Raw genomic sequence first — 19,550 nt, forward strand, 5'->3', positions numbered from 1 at the left:
TCACTTTACAAATGGGAAAATTGTAGTACAGAGAGTTTAAATATTCCAGGGGCGCCTGGGTGGCTTAGTCGGTTAAGCTGGGCTGACAGCTCAGAGCCTGGAGCCTGCTTCGGATTCTGGGTCTCCCTCTCTCTCTGCCCCTCCCTCACTCGTGCTCTGTCTGGCTCTCTCTCTCAAAAATAAATAAATGTTATAAATAAATAAATAAATAAATAAATAAATAAATAAATAAATAAATATTCTACCAGAGTTCACACAGCTAAGGAAGGGATATTTCTCCCCTAATCCACTCCTGGCCACACTCCCTGTCCAGCATGTCCCTCATGTTCCCATAGGTGCCTTGTAAAGCCTTCTATTGGCACCGAGGGTGCTATATTTAAGTTATCTGCTATACACCCGCTTCCCCTGGTGGACTGCTTGTTCTCTGTTTTACTCATATGCGTTTCCTCCACACAGTGGGTTCTCAGTGAATGTTAGCTGAAGGATATAACGATCCACACATCCCAGATACAGCCACTCTGAGCTCCTGACCATTGTCAGAAATACCTTGCTCTTTCTTGCTCTTATCTCAGTCTATAACGCTTTTTCCTCCTATCTTTTTCTATTTGGTAGACTCCTTTCCTCACCTGTCACCTCAAGGCCTCCCTCACCTGTCACCTTCTCTGTGAAGCCTTCCCCAACTATCCAGGCAGAGTATCCTGCTTTGACTTCCAGATGCCTCTGACCTCTGTAAACACCTCAGCTATAGCTCACCCCTAGGCTATCAGGGGGCTGTTTTTGTGCACATGTCTGTCTTCCCCCATTGTCTAGGGGGCATTTTACTTCTCTCTGCATCCCCTGATGACTAAGAGGCCCAGCAGGTGTGCACTGAACAAATGACAGATGGATGGGAGCATAAACTGCACACCCCCCTTTGCCATTTTCCACAAGGAACTTTCCAGCAAAGGAAAGTTTGTCGCCCCTCCTGCCAAACTACCCAGTAAACTGGCATTAGAGGGGTCCCTTGCTGACATGATAGGTAAAGTAGATATATAGCCCTCCTTTCCTTTCAATTATCTTCCTCTATCCAGGCTGTATGTGGGCACTTCCCATATCAGGGAGACAGGGACCAGGAGGTCTACTTTCTTTCCTCCAAGGTCACATCTTAGGGGAATGGAATTACTGCCTTTGGAAGGAGGAGCCCTGACACAGCCCACCCAAGATGGGGCCCTGGAGGCCTACTCTTCTTGGCCCTGAACTTGGGAGCCAGGCCCTGCCATGCCTCAACCTCTTCCCTGCCCCACCATCATAGATACCCTGAACTTCAGGCTGGAAGAGATCTCAGAGAACATGAGATCCAGAGCACCAAAGGCACAAGGGGATTGGGGAGGGATGCACCCAATGGAGCAAATGGTCTTGGGCCTGGCCCGAGAGTTTTCCCACACACCCCAGAAGACACGGCAAAGAATGGAACATTCTTTAGTCCTGTGTCATGGCTTCCACTCAGGCCTTTACCATGTCCCACGTGGACTGTCGCAGTAATTAGTCTTTCTTCCACCAATACATCCTCCACACAACCAGAAAGCGATCCAATTATCAAAGTTAATTTTATTTATTTATTTTTAAAGTTTATTTATTTATTTATTTATTTATTTATTTTTAAAGTTTTGATTTCATGACCTGAGTTGAAATCAGGAGTTGGACGCTTAACCAACTGAGCCACCCAGGAGCCCCTCAAAGCTAATTTTAAAACCCGTAATCTACCAGTCACTAAATCAAGTCTCAATTCTTACATGGTATACAAGACGAAAAGGATCAGGTCCCTTTCCACTTTCCACTTTAACCATGGCCTTTGCTACTACTCCTCCATTCTATTGTCTAGGAGAAGCCAAAGCTTCTCATGCTCCCTTGCTCTTGTACATACTCCACTTCTCCACCTGATGAACTCAGCCTTGAAGACCCAGCACAGATGTCACTTCTTGGTAAAGTCTTCCCTGATAGCCTGGAAAAGTTAGTGTATCAGGTAAAAATGCTCCCAGCTGAAAGCATGGAAAACCCAAGCAAAGGAATGAGTCTAACCCTCAGTTGCCAGTAGAGTCATCTAAGGAGCTTTTAAAAGTCCCTGTCCATTGGACACATGCCAGACCAATTAAATCAGAATCTCTGTGGTGGGCACAGGCACCAGTAGGTTTCAAAACCTCCCATAGTCTAATGTGAAGCGAAGTTGAAAAGCACTTGAAGCAGGGGTTTATTTTTCTCACAGAGTGAAAGTAGCTGGCGGTTGCTAGTGTTGGTTGAGTGGCTCAGTGATATTCAGGCCTATTTCTCAGTGATGCTCTTGACCTTTCCTTTCTGCTTTGTTGCCTCAGGGTCACAGGATAGCTGTGGTTGATCCTCCCTGTTCAAAGCAGGGAGAAAACCGCAGGGAGAAAGGGAGGGTTTAGTCCATCCTCTTTTATAAACAAATCAAAGACTGTCCCAGAAACCCCTTCAGCAGACTTCCCCCTAGATGCTATTGATCAAAACTGCACCACCCCCACCCCTGGCCACAAAGGAGGCTGGGAAAATGGGCAAAGGGATTTCTGATAGACCGAGAGGACCAATCAGGCTCTATCAGGAGGAACTACTCCCAAATCAGCAGGCGTTATCAAGGAAGGAAATAACGCATGGATATTGAAGGGTGGCAGAATGATGCCACCCCCAAATATGCCACTTTGACATTAGGATTATTTTGAGCTCAATTCACATTAAAAAAAAACAAAAGATGGCAAGAAGGGCATTCTAATCTCCCCCCCTTTTCCCCTGAAAACAGGAGACAAAACTCCCAAGTGAAAGATGCCCTCCTGTATAGGGAGAAAAGGAACATTCAATAGGGAGTCAAAGCTGAGACAATTCTGTACAAACAGAACTTGTTAAAAAAATAATTTTTATCTTTCTCTAGCCTCCCCATATATTTTAGTTACTTTTCCACAATTCCCCTCTCTTTATTCAACCTAGTAGAGAAGTATTTGCAATTTGCCACCTCTTTGGGTCTTCATTTCCTGTCAAGGGCTCCTGTGTCTCATAATGCTTACATACATGTGTGTTTTTCTCCTCTTGATCTGTGTTAGAGTTCAACTCTCAGGCCCAGCTGAAAAGCTCTAAGAGGGAAGAGGGGAAATGTCACCTCCCCTACAATACTGACTTGACAGACAGCAGATTCTTTCAGTGTTATTTATTCTCTCTCTGGGCTTTAAAGCTCCTCGTACACACGTCAGTTATGACACACATCACATTAATACATTTGGAGGCATGTATCAACAAGCCCATGTTTACTTCCAGACTGGCAGTTCTCAGCTCAGGCTGCACATTAGAAATGCCTGGGGAGCTTTTTTCTTTTTTTTTTTAAGTTTATTTATTTGTTTCGAGAGGGGGATAGGGGCAGAGAGAGAGAGACAGCGAGAATCCCAAGCAGGCTCTGTGCTGTCAGCGCAGTGCCCAGCATGGGGCTTGATCCCAGGAACGGTGAGATCATGACCTGAGCTGAAATCAAGAGTGAGACGCTTTAGGGCACGTGGGTGGCTCAGTCGGTTAAACGTCTGACTTCAGCTCAGGTCATGATCTCCTGGTCTGTCAGTTCGAGCCCTGCGTCAGGCCCTGTGCTGACAGCTCAAAGCCTGGAGCCTGCTTCAGATTCTATGTCTCCCTTTCTCTCTACCTCTCTCTCTCTCTCTTTCAAAAATAAATAAACATTAAAAATTTTTTAAAAAGAGTTAGATGCTTAACCATCGGAACCACCTAGGCACCCCAGAAATGCCTCGGGAGTTTTTGAGTGCCTAGACCCTAGCCACAGAAATGTGAATTTAATTGGTCCTGGCGAAGCCCAAGCACAACTAATTTGTAAGAGACCTCCAAGTGGTTCTGACGTGCAGGCTGGGTTAACCACTGCTGAAGTCCCAGCACCTTAAGAGCAGGGTCTGTGTCCCCTTCCATGAGCACAGTTCTTGGAACATGAGGCACACAGGAAATCCTCACTGAACGGATGAATGAGTGGCAGAGAATTTCTGCCCCAACTTTGTCAACCCCCGGCCTACAATGTGCGCCGTCTTGTGTGCTTCCCCCTCCCTCTCAGTTCCTTCTCCGCTGAGCACTGCGCTTAGCCACCCTCGACTAACCACATGAATGCTCCAGTTGGACTCTCCTATCTACACACACTGCCCGCTTCTCCCGCAGCTGCTGTGCTGGGCACGCCAGGCCTGCTCTTCCTTGGAAGCTTCCCTAGTCTGAGAAGATCGCTCTATCAACAGCCATGCTCAACTCTTGTGCCTTATTTAGCTAAACTCCTGGCCAGTGTGAGAGAACAAGAGTGTGAGGTAGGATTCCAAATGTCTGCTGTTCCACATTCAGCCACAATCCCAAAACGGACACCCAAGCATTCAGTGGCAGAGTGCCTAACAAGCAACTAACAAGCAATCCACAGACAAAATTCTTGCTTCTCCTGCCCAAGTGTAGAAAATGTGTCTTATCTGATTTCTTGGACAAGTGTGAGTCTGAGAAATGCCCCTGTTGACGTCACAAGAATGAGTCAGTGGTGAATTATCTCCAGAGATGATATCATCCAATATCGGATTCTGGCCCCCATCACGCTTCTGAAACTGCTTCTTCAGAGGTCACCTCCAGGGCCAGCTTCACGGACATGTGGCCTGTACAGTCCCACGGGGCCCCATGCCCCACACTCAGAAGGGCCCTGCACTTGGTTTTACAATCTGCTGTTGCCATCTTGAAGTTCTCAGTTTTTGAACAAGGGGCCTATGTTGTCATTTTGCACTGGGCCCTGAAATTGTGTGTCCAGCTCTGGTCATTCATATAGTCTCTTACAAAATCCAGTGAGGTTTTCCTTCTCAGAAGGGTCTCCACAGCATATGACCTTAGTCTCCTTTGTGCAAGTCTCTGTGACACGCTGCTCTCCTGTCCTCTTTTACTGCATTGTGAGAAGGTGCTGTAATGGGATGGCATGGGCTGCAAATGGTGGTTAGGATCAAGAGACCCTGGGGAATGAGCCCTCCCAGACGTGAGGGAGACTTAACAGGACCAACTTGGGGGCCCAAGGCTCTAGCAAACAGAGACAACTGGAGTCAGCTCCAACCCAACACAGAAAATCATCAGGAAAACTTGTAGTGACCATATGACTTCAGATGCCTTGAAGAACCCCTTCTAACTCTAGAGGGGCCATCTACCAACCGTGCAGAGAACAAACTAAAACAGGGAGGCCTGCCAATCAGGCAAGAGCGTTGGACACTCTGAGAGGAGCCAGGAGATGAGGTCCTCTGGAGACAGACAAGATTTCCAAGGAAAAGACTGAGGGAAGTTTGTTCACTGTGGAAGAAGGTGGCATAGGACACAGTAAGACAGAAAAGGAGAGTGAGGGAGGGACCGAATTGGGGGAGATGGCTGCTGGAGGCAATGGGTGTGAGATGGGGCCCACCCCAATTCTGCCCCCCAGGCCTGCCAAGCAGGGATCCTTCTGCTGGGCCAGGCTGTGGGCAAGCAGCAGAGGTTGTGAGAGGCGGAGTCTCAGCCTGGAGGAAGTCTCAGCTGGGAGAAGAGGCACAGAAGACGACAATGTCAAGGCCTTGGGAGGGGAGCCTGAAGCAGAGAAAGGAATTGGGGCCTGGTCTCCCCATGACAGAGTTCATCAGGGTCCAGGATCTGCCCTGTCTTGGCATCGCCTGGCCAGGCCATGGCTCAGGTATCTGACACCTGGGGCCCGGAGTCACATGCCAGGAAACTCAACACTCTTGGGGCCCAGCCCCCAACTTCCAGCAGCTACGAGCAAACAGGGCTTCTAGAGAAGGAAGCGGTTCTCTAGAGCCGGGCAGCAGGGAGACTACTTCCGGGGAGAGGGAACACAGGAGAAGACTCTCCCACCAACAGGGGTGAGAGGTTGAGAGGAGGAGGGTGGGGGGGAGGAAGAGTAGAGTGGAGAGGACAAAGCTGGGGCAGGCAGGGGGCAGGTGCTCCAGGAAAAGGGGGAGACGGGCACAGAAAGCAGGCGTAGTCACCTAGCCTAGCTGAATGCCCTGACATCCGCTCGCTGATCTGTCTTCCTTGTCTCCTTCACCCTAGTGCCAATCTGGCCCTCAGCTGCCTACGGAGCCCACCTGGCAGCCACCCAGGTAGGTTGGTAGAAAAAGACTTTATTCCAATAAGGGAAATCAGTACATGGGCAGAAGCAAAGCCTTAGGAGCTCCCAGACCCAGAGTGACCAACAGGGCCTTGGACCATGGAACTTCATAGATTAGCCCTCCAGAATCAAAGAGACGCTAGAAAAATCTCAGGCCCAGGGGAATCTTTTACCCAAAGGGCCTGAAAAAGGAACCCTAAACCCCAAAGAAGAAGCTAAAGTCACCCAGGCCTGACAGAACCCCCAAAGGAAGGCCCCCGCCCACAGAGACCCCACAGGGGACCTCTGGAAGAGAGAGCTGGCAGTGGGGAATGGAATTCTTTTGACTCATTCTTCCTTTATGGGGCTTTTCTTCCCCAGATCCTACTGCACTCCAGGACTATGCCAATATTTGGCCATGCTCCCACCAGCCAGTCACCTCCTCTCTCTCCTGCTGGTGCTAGGCACAGGTGGCACGGTGCCCAGCCCCTGGGTGCCTCCTCAGGGCTGCTACGTGGCAGAAGAAGCTGGTGAGAGGACATTCCGCTGCAGTCAGGCAGGCCTGAGTGCTGTGCCCACCGGCATCCCCAACGACACCCGCAAGCTCTACCTGGATGCCAACCGGCTGGCATCAGTGCCAGCTGGAGCCTTCCAGCACCTGCCTGTCCTGGAGGAGCTGGATCTGTCCCATAATGCCCTTGTCCACCTCTCAGGGGCTGCTTTCCAGGGCCTGGCAGGCAGTCTGCGCCACCTTGACCTCTCTGCCAACCAGCTGGCCTCGGTGCCTGTGGAGGCCTTCGTGGGCCTGAAGATCCAAGTGAATCTATCCGCCAACCCGTGGCACTGTGACTGTGCCCTCCAGGAGGTGCTCAGGCAGGTGAGGCTGGCACCGGACACTGGAACAGGCATCGTGTGTGGCCCCGGAGCCCGACCAGACCTCGTGGGGCAAGAGTTCCTGCCGCTGGCAGGGGAGGAAGAGCTGTGTGGGACGGGGCGGGGTGGGGCCCAGCGGAGCACTGATGTAGCCCTGCTGGTCACCATGGGGGGCTGGCTGGTGCTCGTGGTGGCTTATCTGGCGCACTACGTGTGGCAGAACCGGGATGAGACTCGACGTCCCCTCAAGCCGGCCCCCGTGCTGCCCGTGCGCTCTGAGGACTCCTCTACCCTCAGCACAGTGGTCTGAGGACCAGGGCCACTCCTCCAGCCCCATGCCCCACACTCCTACCGCCGTGCCCTCTCTTTTCCTCTAACCCTCTGCCTCCTCTACAGCCCCCCATCCCCCAAATTCCTCCCCACTTCCTCCTCTGTCTCCCCTAAACACCTGATCTCTCTCTCTCTCTCAATCAACACCATCTTTGGTGACTACTGTGCCTGGTTGTGCTAGACTCAGAGACCCAAAGCTCCCGAGTCCACAGTGGGTGGGGGGGGGGGCAACAGAACAGAGGTGGGTGCGGGCAGAACATGGAGGAGGAAGCTTCTGCCTGGCTGTGTGGATGTCTGAACTGACATTTCAAGAATGAAAAGGGCTTTGGGCAGAAGAGGGAGGACCCTAGCGAAAAAGCAGTAAACAAAGTCAAAGAAGATGCAAACAACTTAGAAGGTACGGGCACCAAAAAGACCTACCTGGCGGCTGGAATAGAGGATGCAAAGAGGGGCAAGGGGCTGGTGGGCCAAGCTGGAGGGGAAGTCAGAAACTGGGGTTTCTGTGTGGGCTCCTGCTCTCTTCTCTCCATCTACGGAGAAGCTCCCCCTTACTTCCTGCCTCTCTCTTGACCCCAGGCTCCTCTCCCTGTGTCTTCTCTTGGGGGCCTCCTGGCTTAGAGTCCTCTGCTTCCTTTTCCAGAGACTCTCCATCTCTCTTCTCTCTCTTTTATACACTGATGGGCTTTCTGAACCCTTTCCCTTGGGGGAAGAGTGGTCTCCTCTATGTCTGAGCTGAAGATGGGTCACCGGGAGTCAGAGGGGGATAGGGATGAGGAGGTCTCCCACCTCCAGAATATCACTGGACAACTCAATAAAGTCACTTTTATTAAGGCTCCTGATCTCTTCCTTATTGTTCATTTCATTGAATGCACGTGGCTTGACAGTGAGGAGTGGGAAAGTGTTGAGCCCTTTACCACGGCCTCTGCCACCACTTTGGCGGCATGTGCTCCCGCTGGGTTGGATGCCAACTCCGCTCTCCCCTCCTACCTCCCAGTCCCTGACACCAGAGTCTATCTGCTAGGGATGCCAGGGCCTATGAATTAATGATAATGGAACCAGAATGGAGAATGGGAGGAGGCTAGAGGGAGGACAAACAGGGAGGAGGGAAGGAGGGCAAGGTCCAGGCATCAGTGATCAGCTGGCAGCCTCCAGTCTGTTAGACGGGGCATAGGAAGCAAAGGGAAAGGGAGCTGTTACCCTCCTGGCAATCTCTCATTTCTCTCAGTGGGAATCTGAGCAGGGGGTACAGAGAAACTAGATGTGCTCAAAGTTAATGAAAGAACTCGTGGGGCAGAGGAGACCAAGTTGCCTGAAGAAGGGGGGCCATATGAGATATCCCTATCACCAAATGGGCTTCTCAAGGGACCAAAGGGGTCAACACACCCCCTCCCTTGCCCTCATGCAGCATGATCCACCCATGCAGCCTCCGTGGAGGAAACTGCTGCTTTGGGGAATCTCATGGAAACTCCAACAGAAGCTGAAGATAAGAAGCACTGAACCACGGTTCCACCCAGCTTGGGGCAGATTCTGGGACAGATGGAGAGGCTGCTCAAGAAGAAACAAACAGGGGTGCCTGGGTGGCTCAGCCGGTTAAGTGGCCAACTTTGGCTCAGGTCATGATCTCGCAGTCCATGAGTTCGAGCCCTGCGTCAGGCTCTGTGCTGACAGCTCAGAGCCTGGAGCCTGTTTTGGATTCTGTGTGTGTCTCTCTCTGACCCTCCCCTGTTCATGCTCTGTCTCTCTCTGTCTCAAAAATAAATAAATGTTAAAAAAAAAATTTTTTTAAAGAAGCAAAGAGGAATCCACTACCTCCCCAGTCCCTCTGACCCACCCTGATTTCCCTGTCTCCTTTCCAGCATCCCCAGCCCCTTCTCTTGCCATCTCTGAGGCTCCCTCCACCACTCCAAGGCTGAGGTCCCTCATATCATTCAGGAAGTCTCAACTTGACTCATTTCAGAAAAACCTGAGACCCACCCCCCTATCCCCTTTTCTCAGGAGACATGGGCCTCCCCACTTCCAGGGATGCTCAGGGAAAGAACTAGAGTGTGGACAGTTTCCGGCTGCAGTTTGACCTCCACCCCAGCCACACCCTGGCCTGGGCCTTGGAATCTTGGCCCAAATCCTGTCATACCCTCCATCAGTTTCTCCCCTGCCACTGTCTGTCCCACTCTGCTCACCCACCCGCTCCTGGAATCAGGCTGGGACACATCTCACTGGATCCTGGGAAACAGACTGTGTAGGCCTATGGGAGTGGGAGCCTGGGGGACAGGTGGGGCCCTGAGTCTCTATTATCTGTGTCCATCTCTGGAGCCTCATTTGACTTCCTGTCATCCCAAGCAGCAGAAACGACACCTTTAAGATCTGCAGAGTTGGTTCCCCTGCCCAGACACCTAACCCCAATTCTCAGAGTTGAGCACAGATGGGAAAGGATCCAGGGAGGGAAACTTTGCCTGGAACCCAGGTGAGGAAGGGTCCTAGAGCCCTGGATAGTGTCATCTTGGTAGTTATCCCCATGGCCCCTTCTGGCTCAAATTCCTTTCCCTCTTGCGTTCTAGGGCAGGAGAGGGAGAGGGAGGGCAAGTGGGACAGAAGATGGAGATGGCAGGGGAGATGCTTCATTGGCTCCTCTCCCTAGGGAGAGACCCCTTTACCCCCGTCAGCTGGGGTCCCTGAGTCGGAAATTGGTGGGAGGGGGGCATCAGAAGCTATAGCTTCAGCTCAGCACATTATAGGACGCTGGACAGAGTGGGGCCTCCACAGACTCAGAGATGCTCCCTCCCAGAGCAACAATCACTGAAGCCCTCAGCCCTTCCCTCTGCACTCTGGCCTCTGAGTTGTGCTTGTCCACCAGGCAGGCAGCAAGGGGTAAGATAACTGGTTTCTCCCCCATCCTTATCTCCACTGGGGACCAAAGATCATAGGACCCATGTTCTGAGATGCCAAGTAGGCAGCTGGCCGGTTTCATTTTTGCTGTCTGCTTCTCACACTTCTGGCTGGTACAGACGCACTCCATCAAGACCAACCTCTCCTACAGGCACATGCAGGAGCCAGGAACGAAGCTGCCAGGTGCCAAGAGAGCCCAGCCACACACCTGGTCCAGAAGAACCCGGGAGGTCTGGGGCAGGACCCAGCTTAGCACCCACATGCAGCATCCTGGAGCCAGCAGGCTGTATGTAGGTGTGGGAGAAGAGGAGTCCCTCGCTCAGCTCTTCCAAAACCAATTTCTTCCTGCCCTGCAGAGCAGAAGCCTGGGGCGGCCCTGAGGGAGCTCCCGGTCTGAGGGGGAGAGACAGGAACCTAACTCTCGGGGAACTCCCAGGCTTATGGAAGAAATAGGGTCTTTTCTCTCTGGGGAGCTCTGAAGCTGGGGAGACCAAGACCTACCCCAGACACAGAGACTTGAGCATCTACAAAGCCACGTTATCTACAAAAGGAAGTGAACAGAGAGCAGACTGAGTACCCAGGAGCTGAGGGAGGCAGTTAAGGAGCAATGGGTGGGGTGCAGCCCCCACCCTTCCTGTCTTGGGCTCACATGCAGACCTTTCGAGTGCAACACTGAGCTCTCCTACAGAGGGGAGGGCATATCCGCATCAAAACCAGAAGCAACCCAACAGCTTGTTCCAAGGGGAGGGCTGTGCCTCCCCCATTAGACCCAGGGGAGTTCCGACTACAAACAGTTTTACCTCATCTTGCTGGGTCTTTGTCACCAGCAACCTTGCTGCCTATGAGCAACGGCTCCCCCAAATCAGGAAGGCAGGAAGCAAAGCAGAGTGAGGCCTTGAGCTCCCAAAACAGATGCCAAGACAAGCCTATTCATGCATTCGACAAACGTTTATTGAGTTACTACTACATGCCAGGCACTGCAGATACAAAGATGAGGACGTCATGGTATCCACATTTGGGGGTCTGACAGGCTAGTGATGGCAGCCCGGGTGATAGTGGCAGGCACAGGGGTCATGTGAGCCCAGAGGGGCATTGAAAGCAAACACTAAGGTTCAAGCCCATCTCTCTTGGACACCACAGCCCTTTGGATGGGTGAAGATGGCTCTGGTGTCTCCAATACTTCGAGTTAGCACATTACGGTACTTCTCAGTTTTTCTCTCTCTCTCCTCATTCCAGGTCTACTGCTACCACACGCCCACACATCTCCAAGTCCCTGGAATCTAGCTTATCTGCTCCTGGTCACAATACTCATTTCTGCACTCCGGGCCATCACTATCTTCCTCTTCTAGAATGCTAAACAAACAAACAAACAAACAAACAAACAAACAAAACCTTTGCGTCCCGTACTCAAATGGAAGTCTGAGGTCAACTCTCAATTCTCATTCACTTTTGGGGTCAGGGACAATTTTATCATGCAGAGTCAGACCATCAAGGAAGTTTCTTGCAAGGGATGTGTGGGAACAAGCACAAGAGCATGTATGTCCTCTAGAACCAAGAAAACACTGCGAAGTGACGTAGGGAAGCAGGTTGAGGAACCAGGCCAGGTGAGAGGGGCTGGCACCCAGGGGCGTGCCCCCACGAGAGCAGCACCAGCTGTCAGAGCTGGCAGTGATCTTCAGAGAGGGGTGGTGAGTTGCCCAAGGTCATACAAGGAGTCAGGGAAGAAATTAACAGGACTTGAACCTCAGGGCCCCCATCCCTCTGGGACTGACACACACACCCTTCTAAGGGGAAGGGACAAGGGAGGGATAGGGAGAAACAAGGTGGATCCAGGGGTGCAAGTGAGGGAGCCGGAGGTGGCTAGGAAGAGGGCCCCGCCCACTCAGAGCCGGCCCCACTCCACCCACCACAAGAGCTGAAGAATCTTTGGGAGCATGACGCAGAACCTGTATGTTCGAGGTGGCCAAGGCTGGGGAGGAGCTGGAGGAAGCCACCCTGGAGAAGGAGGGCAAGGCTGGAGGGGGCATTCCATCCCCCTCCCCACTGCTGTGGGGTTCCAAGCTGGCAATCTCCAAGATGATTCCCCTGTCCCACCCCCATCCTTGCTCACACTTGCCCCTCTCCTCCCCTCCCACAGCCCTGCACTCTCCCCTGCATCCCTGCCCACCATCAGGGCAACCTACCCTCTTCTCTTCCATACCTGCCTCTCACCTAGTTCCCCTAATAACAGCACCCTCATCTTTTACAACTCCCCTCTTCTCTTTTCTAAAGGTCTGAGGACGTTTCCATCTATTGTCTCACTGGAATCCTGTAAGGCGGGCTACAGTGCATCTGCACTCCCCACCCCGGAGTGTTTGGGAAACTACCTGGGCAAAGTCCAGTGGTGCACCCAGGTTTCCCAGTCTCAGTTGGGCTTTCCTTCCCTGCTCCACCCTCTGTCCCGTTCCCATCTTCAGCTGTCCCCAACCCTTCGTGGGACTGCTCTATCGCAGCCACTCGTGGTGACGGGGTGTGTCCCTCTGCCCTCTGCAGGATCTTCAGTGCCCACTGGAAGCTAGCGTAAGGAGCTGAGCTCCCGGGCACCCAACACCAGACCAGCCCCGATCATCTTCCCCTGGGGAGGGGTACCTGCGGGAGGGCACGGAACGCCAAGGCTCAGAAGGTGGTCTCTGTGCCTGGGGGCGGGGGACCCGCTGAGTGAAGTCACGTCGAGACTGGTGGAGCGGGATAGGGTCCTGGTCACCACTGTCCTGCACCCTCACTCACCTAAGCCTGAGCCGGGAACACACGGAGTATCTGGCGCTGCGGACTGAGGGGGAGGAGGAGCGGCTGGCATTGAAACCCGAAACAGCGGCTGCCCAGCTAAGGAGTGGATGCTGCGGGAGTAGGGGGACCCGGGGGCTGGGCTGGGGTGCTGGGGTTGGGAAGGGGCCTGGGCGGGGCCAGCGCAGTGTAGGAGGCCGGGGAGGGGTGACATGGAAGATCTGGAGGAGGCTAGAGTGGTGAGGCCAGACTGTGAGCATAGAGCGCGGGACCGGGACCCGGGTGGGCATGGTGGGGGGCGGGGGCGGGGCTTAAGATGGTAGGGGCGTGGCTTGGTAGCCTGGGCGGAGCTGAGGGAGCTGGGGCCCTTGTGGGCTGGATGGGGTGACCCGCCTGCCTCTCCAGGGAGATCTCAGCGCACTTGGAGGAAGGCTCCTTTAAGTTGAGGGAGAGACTGGGGCCCTGCCCTGAGGGAGTCTGCTCTCTGTGCAGGGAGAACTCTCCCTCTCCTCAGGAACTTCCCTGTCTTTCCAGCTGTAGGAGTATCTAGCTGATCATTTCCCATACTCTCTGCCTGATGGATGGGGTCCTGGATCTTGGTGACCCAGAGATTCTGGGAGTCCAAGGGGCAGGGCCAGGGTCTCAGTCCTCTGAATGACTGCTGGAGACTTCTAGTCAACTCAACACCATGCTTGCTGGGTACATCCTCTACCTGCTAGGGGCTCTGCTGAGGGGCGGGAGTGGGGTTGGGGGTCCCTCCCTCATGTGACTGACAGGCCTCCTGGCTTAGACCCAGTGGTAACAAGCCAGACCTGCAACGTAATTTACAGATCTCAGTGAAGAATAAAACCTAGAGGAGTTCTTGCTTAAAATGATTAAGAATTATTATTCAAAAGGTGCTTGGGTGGCTCAGTTGGTTAAGCCTCCAATTCTTGATTTCGGCTCAGGTCATGATCTCAGGGTTCGTGAGTTTGAGCGCCCCCAGCAGGCTTGCGCTTACTGCATGGGGCCTGCTTGGGATTCTCTCTCTCCCTCTCTTTCTGCTCCTCCCCTACTTGTGCGCTCTTGCTCTCTCTCTCTCTCTCTCAAAATAAATAAATAAACTTTAATTAAAACAAAAAAAGAGTTATTCTTCAAGATGGCAACAGGAAAGCATTAAACCAAGCTGGGGTCCTGTGTGACTTCATAGGTTGCATGCCCATGCAACCAAGCTACAAGCAGATCAATCAGGGTCCAACCCCTGTCATTCCCTTCTCCCAAGGAAAAGGCAAAAGGTGTAAGCCCATCTAGCCTCCACTCATTTTTCCCCCAAAGAAAGGAGAATACATATTCTTACAGGGATCTTCTCTCATTCTCTCCTGGAGGGGAGTGAATCTGCTGCCCCAGCCAACACACACACACACACACACACACAAACACACACACACACACACACAGTTAGCCCCCAGAGCTGCCTTACAATCTCCTGCCCACCAAGAGAAGGAGAGAGAACATGCTCATGTCTCTCACACCACCTCCTCTCCTTTTCCCTCTTCAGCGTTGAGCGAGGAGCACCAGCCGCTGCTATGTCTGTGCAGAAAGAAGTCCTTTCCTACAGACAGAGCTGGTGAGGGGCCTGGGGATTGCAGGACAGGTGTGAGGAATGACAACTAGGGTAAAATGGAGTTTGAGCACTAGAAGAGATCCGGAAGCTCATGCAGCTCCACCCCCTCCATCACAGATGACCTCTCTGGCCCAGAGAGAGGAAGGTACTTCTCTGGGGCCACACAACAGGCTCCTAGCAGAGCTGTCTATGGAACTCAGGTCTCCAGACTCTTAATCTGTGCCCGCTTCTGCTCAACTCTAGCACTAATGGGCAGAGGGGGTCAAGGGTGGGGTCAGGGGCTAGAACTTAAAATTTTACTGCAGATCACCTCTGAAGCTGGTGGTTCCCCAAATGCAAATCATCCCGTGATGTTTATTCTCTGTTGTGCAGATGGAGAACACTCTGGACCAGAATTTCTTCTAGGGGGTGGTAGGGCTCTTCTGCCCTCACTTCAAACTGCTCAGGGATTTCCTGGCCAAAGCTGAAGATGACCCAGGCCCTGGTGGGACTCTGCAGCCTTGACATACCAGGGATGGACCCCTCTATACCAGAGACCACAATGCCTTGTCACCACTCTGTGCCCTGTATGCCTCTTGTCTTTCAAGTGCTGAAAGGCCTGAACATCCGCTTTCCCCTACCAGGACTAGGGAAAGCAGAGTGGGGCTCTGCACAGACCCAGGGGAGCTGGTGAAATGGACAGGCACTTCAGCTCCAAGTTCTCTTGAAGGCAGACCTTCAAAGGCTCCATCTGGCACCCAGTATCTTTTACAAGGATCTGGGGGCTCTGTCTTATCAGGAGGGGCCTAGCAATCACAGCCAAGGAGGAGAGCTTCTCTTCTGTCAACCATGACATGAACAGGAGCTCCAACACCTACCCCAGGTACATCTTGAGGGACTCAGGAAGAGCTGGGGCGCTGGGGGTGATCAGCTGACAGAGGAGGCATCCCTGGATTTGGGCTGGGTGCTGGCAGTGGCCTCCTTGCCCAAACCAACCTCATAGAGGGGTTGGCAGCGGAGGGCTGGGGACGGCGAGGGCTGACACCTTGAAGTTTGACACACTTTTGTAGTTCTTCAGTACAACTTTGGGTTGAGGAAGTGTCACAAGACCCTGAACAATGTCTACTCAGCCAGGAGTTTGGAGGTGTCTTGGGCTCCAAAGCTGATTTGGGAATTTGGGAAAAACCCTCAAAGTATTTTAGGGGATAAGAAAGAATTATGGGGGTTTTACTTTGTTCAGAAAGGAGAATTTATGGAAGTATAGCTCCCAGTCTGCAATCTACACCCGAAAACTTCCAACCTCCCATAGGAAATATAAAATACAATGCCTCTGAGGCATGTTCTTCCTGCCCTTCTACCAGAGGGTTACACCTCCATTTCAGCCTACCTTCCTCCCTAGCCCTTTCACCTCTTTCTACTCAGAGAAGATCTGGCAGTATGTCTGTGCCAGCTTCTTCCCATTCTTGCCAGGATCAGTACCTTCCACCCTTCTGAACTCCACCAGCCTACCTCATCTCTGTCCTCTTTGACCTCTTCTTAAGAAAATCAACAATAATAAAAGGAAAATGGGTAAGGAAATAACAACCTGTCCCAATGTCTGTGTCTGCAATGCACTCTATGGGTCAGAGAGGCATTCAGGTTCCCAGAGAACAGGTGGCTTCCTCCTCTAGGCCAGCTCCCTTCCCTCATCCCCATCTCCTAGCAACTACATGCAAATTACAAGCTTGGTGCCCACAGTAAGGGTGATTATCGCCATTACCTCTGTTGAGTGACCACCAGAGGGAGATAGAGAGCAAAGCCTGCCGCCTAAAACAGCACCAAGCACCACCCAGCCTCCTGTTTTCAGTAAGTCATTTTAAATTCACCTAAAGAGTTCTTACAAATTAGTCTAAATTAAATCTCTTCCAGCACAATTTAAATTATATCCCAGATTCCTCTGATTGTAAACCAGGACTCTGAGGAAAAGGAGCCTCTGGAAGAGGCCTGATCCGTAAGACTATGAGGCAGGGGGACTAGGAAAATAACAAAAATTACAAAGCATCCAGATGGAGGGGGTGGGGGGTGGAGGTGGGGGGGGGGGTGAGGAGCAGCACAGGAACAAGCCTGACATGGTTATTTTTATTCTCAAAGCACAAGATCTTTAACCTAGCTGACCCCGCAAGCCCTTATTTCTTCTCTTTGCATTGAACCCTCAAAGCCACCCTTTCTGAACGCCATTAGGCAGTTTGGCGGATGGTTCAATGAGACAGAGGTGGAATGGAGTGGCATGAGGAGAACAAGGGCAAGTCTGGTAGAGTCCAGAATGAATGAAGGAGGGCAAGAGAAATGAAAGGAGCAAGACTTCCAGGTCAGAGGAGAGAAAGCTGGCCAAATGGCTTTTGAGGTCCTCAGAGAGAGCAGATACACATGTGGCTTCTTGAAATCACTGCCCTCCGGATCTTTGGAGGATGGCCTGGACTGGAAACCTTGGCCTGCAGCCAGTGGAAAGAGGGTAGACACCAACAAGAAACTCCCAAGTCTCACTGAGGCAATGGTGGGCCAGTGAGAAGATGGGGAGGGGGCCATCTAAAGGATGAGAGGGGTGGGTGCCTGGGTGGCTCAATCAGTTAAGCCTACGACTCTTGACTTTGGCTTAGGTCATGATCTCATGGTTTGTGAGTTCAAGCCCCAGACTGGGCTCTGCGCTAACAGCACGGAGCCTGCTTGGGATCCTGTTTCCCTCCCTCCCTGCCCCTCTCCCACTTGCTCTCTATCTCTCTCTCAAAATAAATTAAAAAAAAAAAACTTTTAAAAAATAAAAATAAATAAAGGTTGAGAGACTGCACAGCCCAGGACTATATGCTGGATTGCAGTGGCATCAGTCACAGCAATGCAGTGATTAAGAGCCACAGAAAGGAAGAGACGGAAATCCAGGAAGAACCAGGAAAACAGGTAGAGATGGAAAGAATATAGCACATACACCTATTTCTGCACACATGCGCCCATTGACAGGGACTGAATGACTAAAGACAGCCTTCCCACACAGCCAAGCCCTTGGTTGGAGCTGTTGAAGGAGGAAGGGGTAGATGGCCCCACAAGAGAGGTCTGGGGTACAGGAAGGAAGGTGAGCCAGAAAATAGGGGGCAGGGACTAGAGACCCAGAAGGTTTTGTTTTATGACACAGAGAGATTTGGGAGCATTTGTCATATTGAATGAGACTTTGGAGACAGAGTTGTAATTCAGTTTTTAGGGAGTTTTGCTGAGTGTGGTGTGGTCTGATCTCCCCCATTAACCACCAGCCCCTCAAGAAAACCTCCAGACAGGGTGGGTGCCTGGGTGGCTCAATCGGTTAAGCATCCAACTCTTGATTTCAGCTCAGGTCATGACATCACAGTTCATGGGTTCGAGTCCCATGTCGAGCTCTGCGCTGAGCATATGGAGCCTGCTTGAGATTCTCTCTCTCCCTGTCTCTCTGCCCCTCTTGCTCACACTCACACTCTCTCTCTCTCCCTCAAAATATATTAACTTTTTTAAAAAGTTTTTTTTAAAGAAAAAGAAAGAAAACTTTCAATAAACATATAACTTCCCTTCATGGTTTTCAAGGCTGCATTTCCTATTGGATGAGTGGTACTGAGGAGAGCCTCAAAGTTAGAGCATGAAAACAGACTCAGTTGTATTCAGGTTATATACGCATGCAGACGTTGACTCGTGTCCCAACACTAAAGGAGTCTTGCTTGGAAATGTCTTGATTTGTCATCTAGAAACCCAACCAGGTGTGTAAAGTCCCTTTTGAAATTCCTTCTAGGCACAGACTTAAGAACAACTCCCGAGGCAGACATGCTCTGTAGCCTTGCCACTAATTCCGCTCTGCCTCTGCCTGTGCGTGTAAGTGTGGTTACGATACTCCATGAGGAGCAGACACGCTGAACACAGAGCAGCAGGAAACCCCTTGGTCTATCTGCATCTCTGCCTACACAAGCACGGGCAGCTAGCAGCGCCACAGATATGTATATGCAGCGAAAACCAAGGGAGGGAGGGAGTGATGTGCAGGCAGACCAGCAGAGAGATGCGGGACAGCTTCTCAGCTGCTCTTTCTGCTGGGATCTGTGGACACACGGGGTTTCTTATCCCTTTATCATGCCCACAAGGCCTTACCATGTATCCTACATACTTCCTGATGACCACAATGATGACAGAACAGAGATGCTGCCTTCATCATACCTGCACGCACACGCACACACACGTGCGTGCGCACGCACACCTCCCACTGCCTCTCTGTTGCCCCTCTCCCAAACGTGCCTTCTTTCCTCTCCTCTCAGCCCATGAAGCCAACCTTCAGTGGCCACCTCTATCTGGTCTGGCTCCCTCCACCCACGCTGGCACCTGTCTGGCAGCTCCCCACCCCCTCAGCCCTCAGGAGGCCAGGGCCCAGGGCCCGGGGCAGGGCACACGTGGAACAGGTTGATGCTGTTCTCCTGGAAGTAGAGCAGGATAGGGGTGGGGTCACTGGGGCAGGCGGGGTCCCTGGAAGCCTACATCCTTGCCTCCAGAGAAGCATAAAGCGGCAGCCTGTCCTGGTGAGGGACAGTCACTCTCTCAACCTACAGACTGAGAGCCGGCTGCTGGACAGAACCTAGAACTGCTCTCTGGTAAGAGCCTGATGACAGCAGGGGAGGTGGGGGGCGTTCTAGGGATGAACAAGAACATGGGTGGGAAGAGAAGGGCCTAGAAGTCCCCTAGAGCCCTGGGGGGTAGGTGTCTTCATAGGCCTTGGAGAGAGAAGTGAGGAGTGGTCCTGTGAGCTCCTCTCTGGTGAGGAGGAGACAGCACTCACCTGATCCCTTCCCAAAGGCATCTGGCTAGCCCCAGGAGGTTGGCCTGGCCTGGCCCTTCCAGGAATGAGGAGTAAAAAAGGCACACTGGAGCCCATGCGGTTGGCAGGCTGGTCCCAGGCACCTGTACGTGTGCCTCCTGCTTCCCTGACTCTGTGAGGTGCCCATGGGGGCTGTGAGGCAGTTC

At 52.3% G+C, this 19,550-nt stretch overlaps 1 protein-coding gene and 1 long non-coding RNA gene across 3 annotated transcripts in view; one reads left to right on the forward strand and one right to left on the reverse strand.

The window, feature by feature from the left end:
• Positions 1-3,729: 3,729 nt before the first annotated feature.
• LOC115500849 overlaps positions 3,730-19,550 on the reverse strand; it is a 30,485-nt gene continuing 14,664 nt past the window's right edge. For both annotated transcript variants that reach the window (XR_003964654.1, XR_003964653.1), the window contains one exon: positions 3,730-4,957. This is a non-coding gene — a long non-coding RNA (uncharacterized LOC115500849). The remainder of the gene's footprint in view (positions 4,958-19,550) is intronic.
• Positions 6,483-7,562, forward strand: LRRC3C (leucine rich repeat containing 3C). The gene has a single exon (XM_032591175.1). It carries the CDS (start codon positions 6,483-6,485, stop codon positions 7,302-7,304), a length of 822 nt encoding a protein of 273 aa, XP_032447066.1. The 3' UTR covers positions 7,305-7,562.

The sequence above is a fragment of the Lynx canadensis genome, chromosome E1 (assembly GCF_007474595.2).
Source record: "Lynx canadensis isolate LIC74 chromosome E1, mLynCan4.pri.v2, whole genome shotgun sequence".
NCBI classification, from domain to species: Eukaryota; Metazoa; Chordata; class Mammalia; order Carnivora; family Felidae; genus Lynx; species Lynx canadensis.

What these genes read in the sequence shown, in the direction of transcription:
- LRRC3C (XM_032591175.1), top strand. Translation starts at nt 6,483, where the DNA reads ATGGGGCTTTTCTTCCCCAGATCCTACTGCACTCCAGGACTATGCCAA.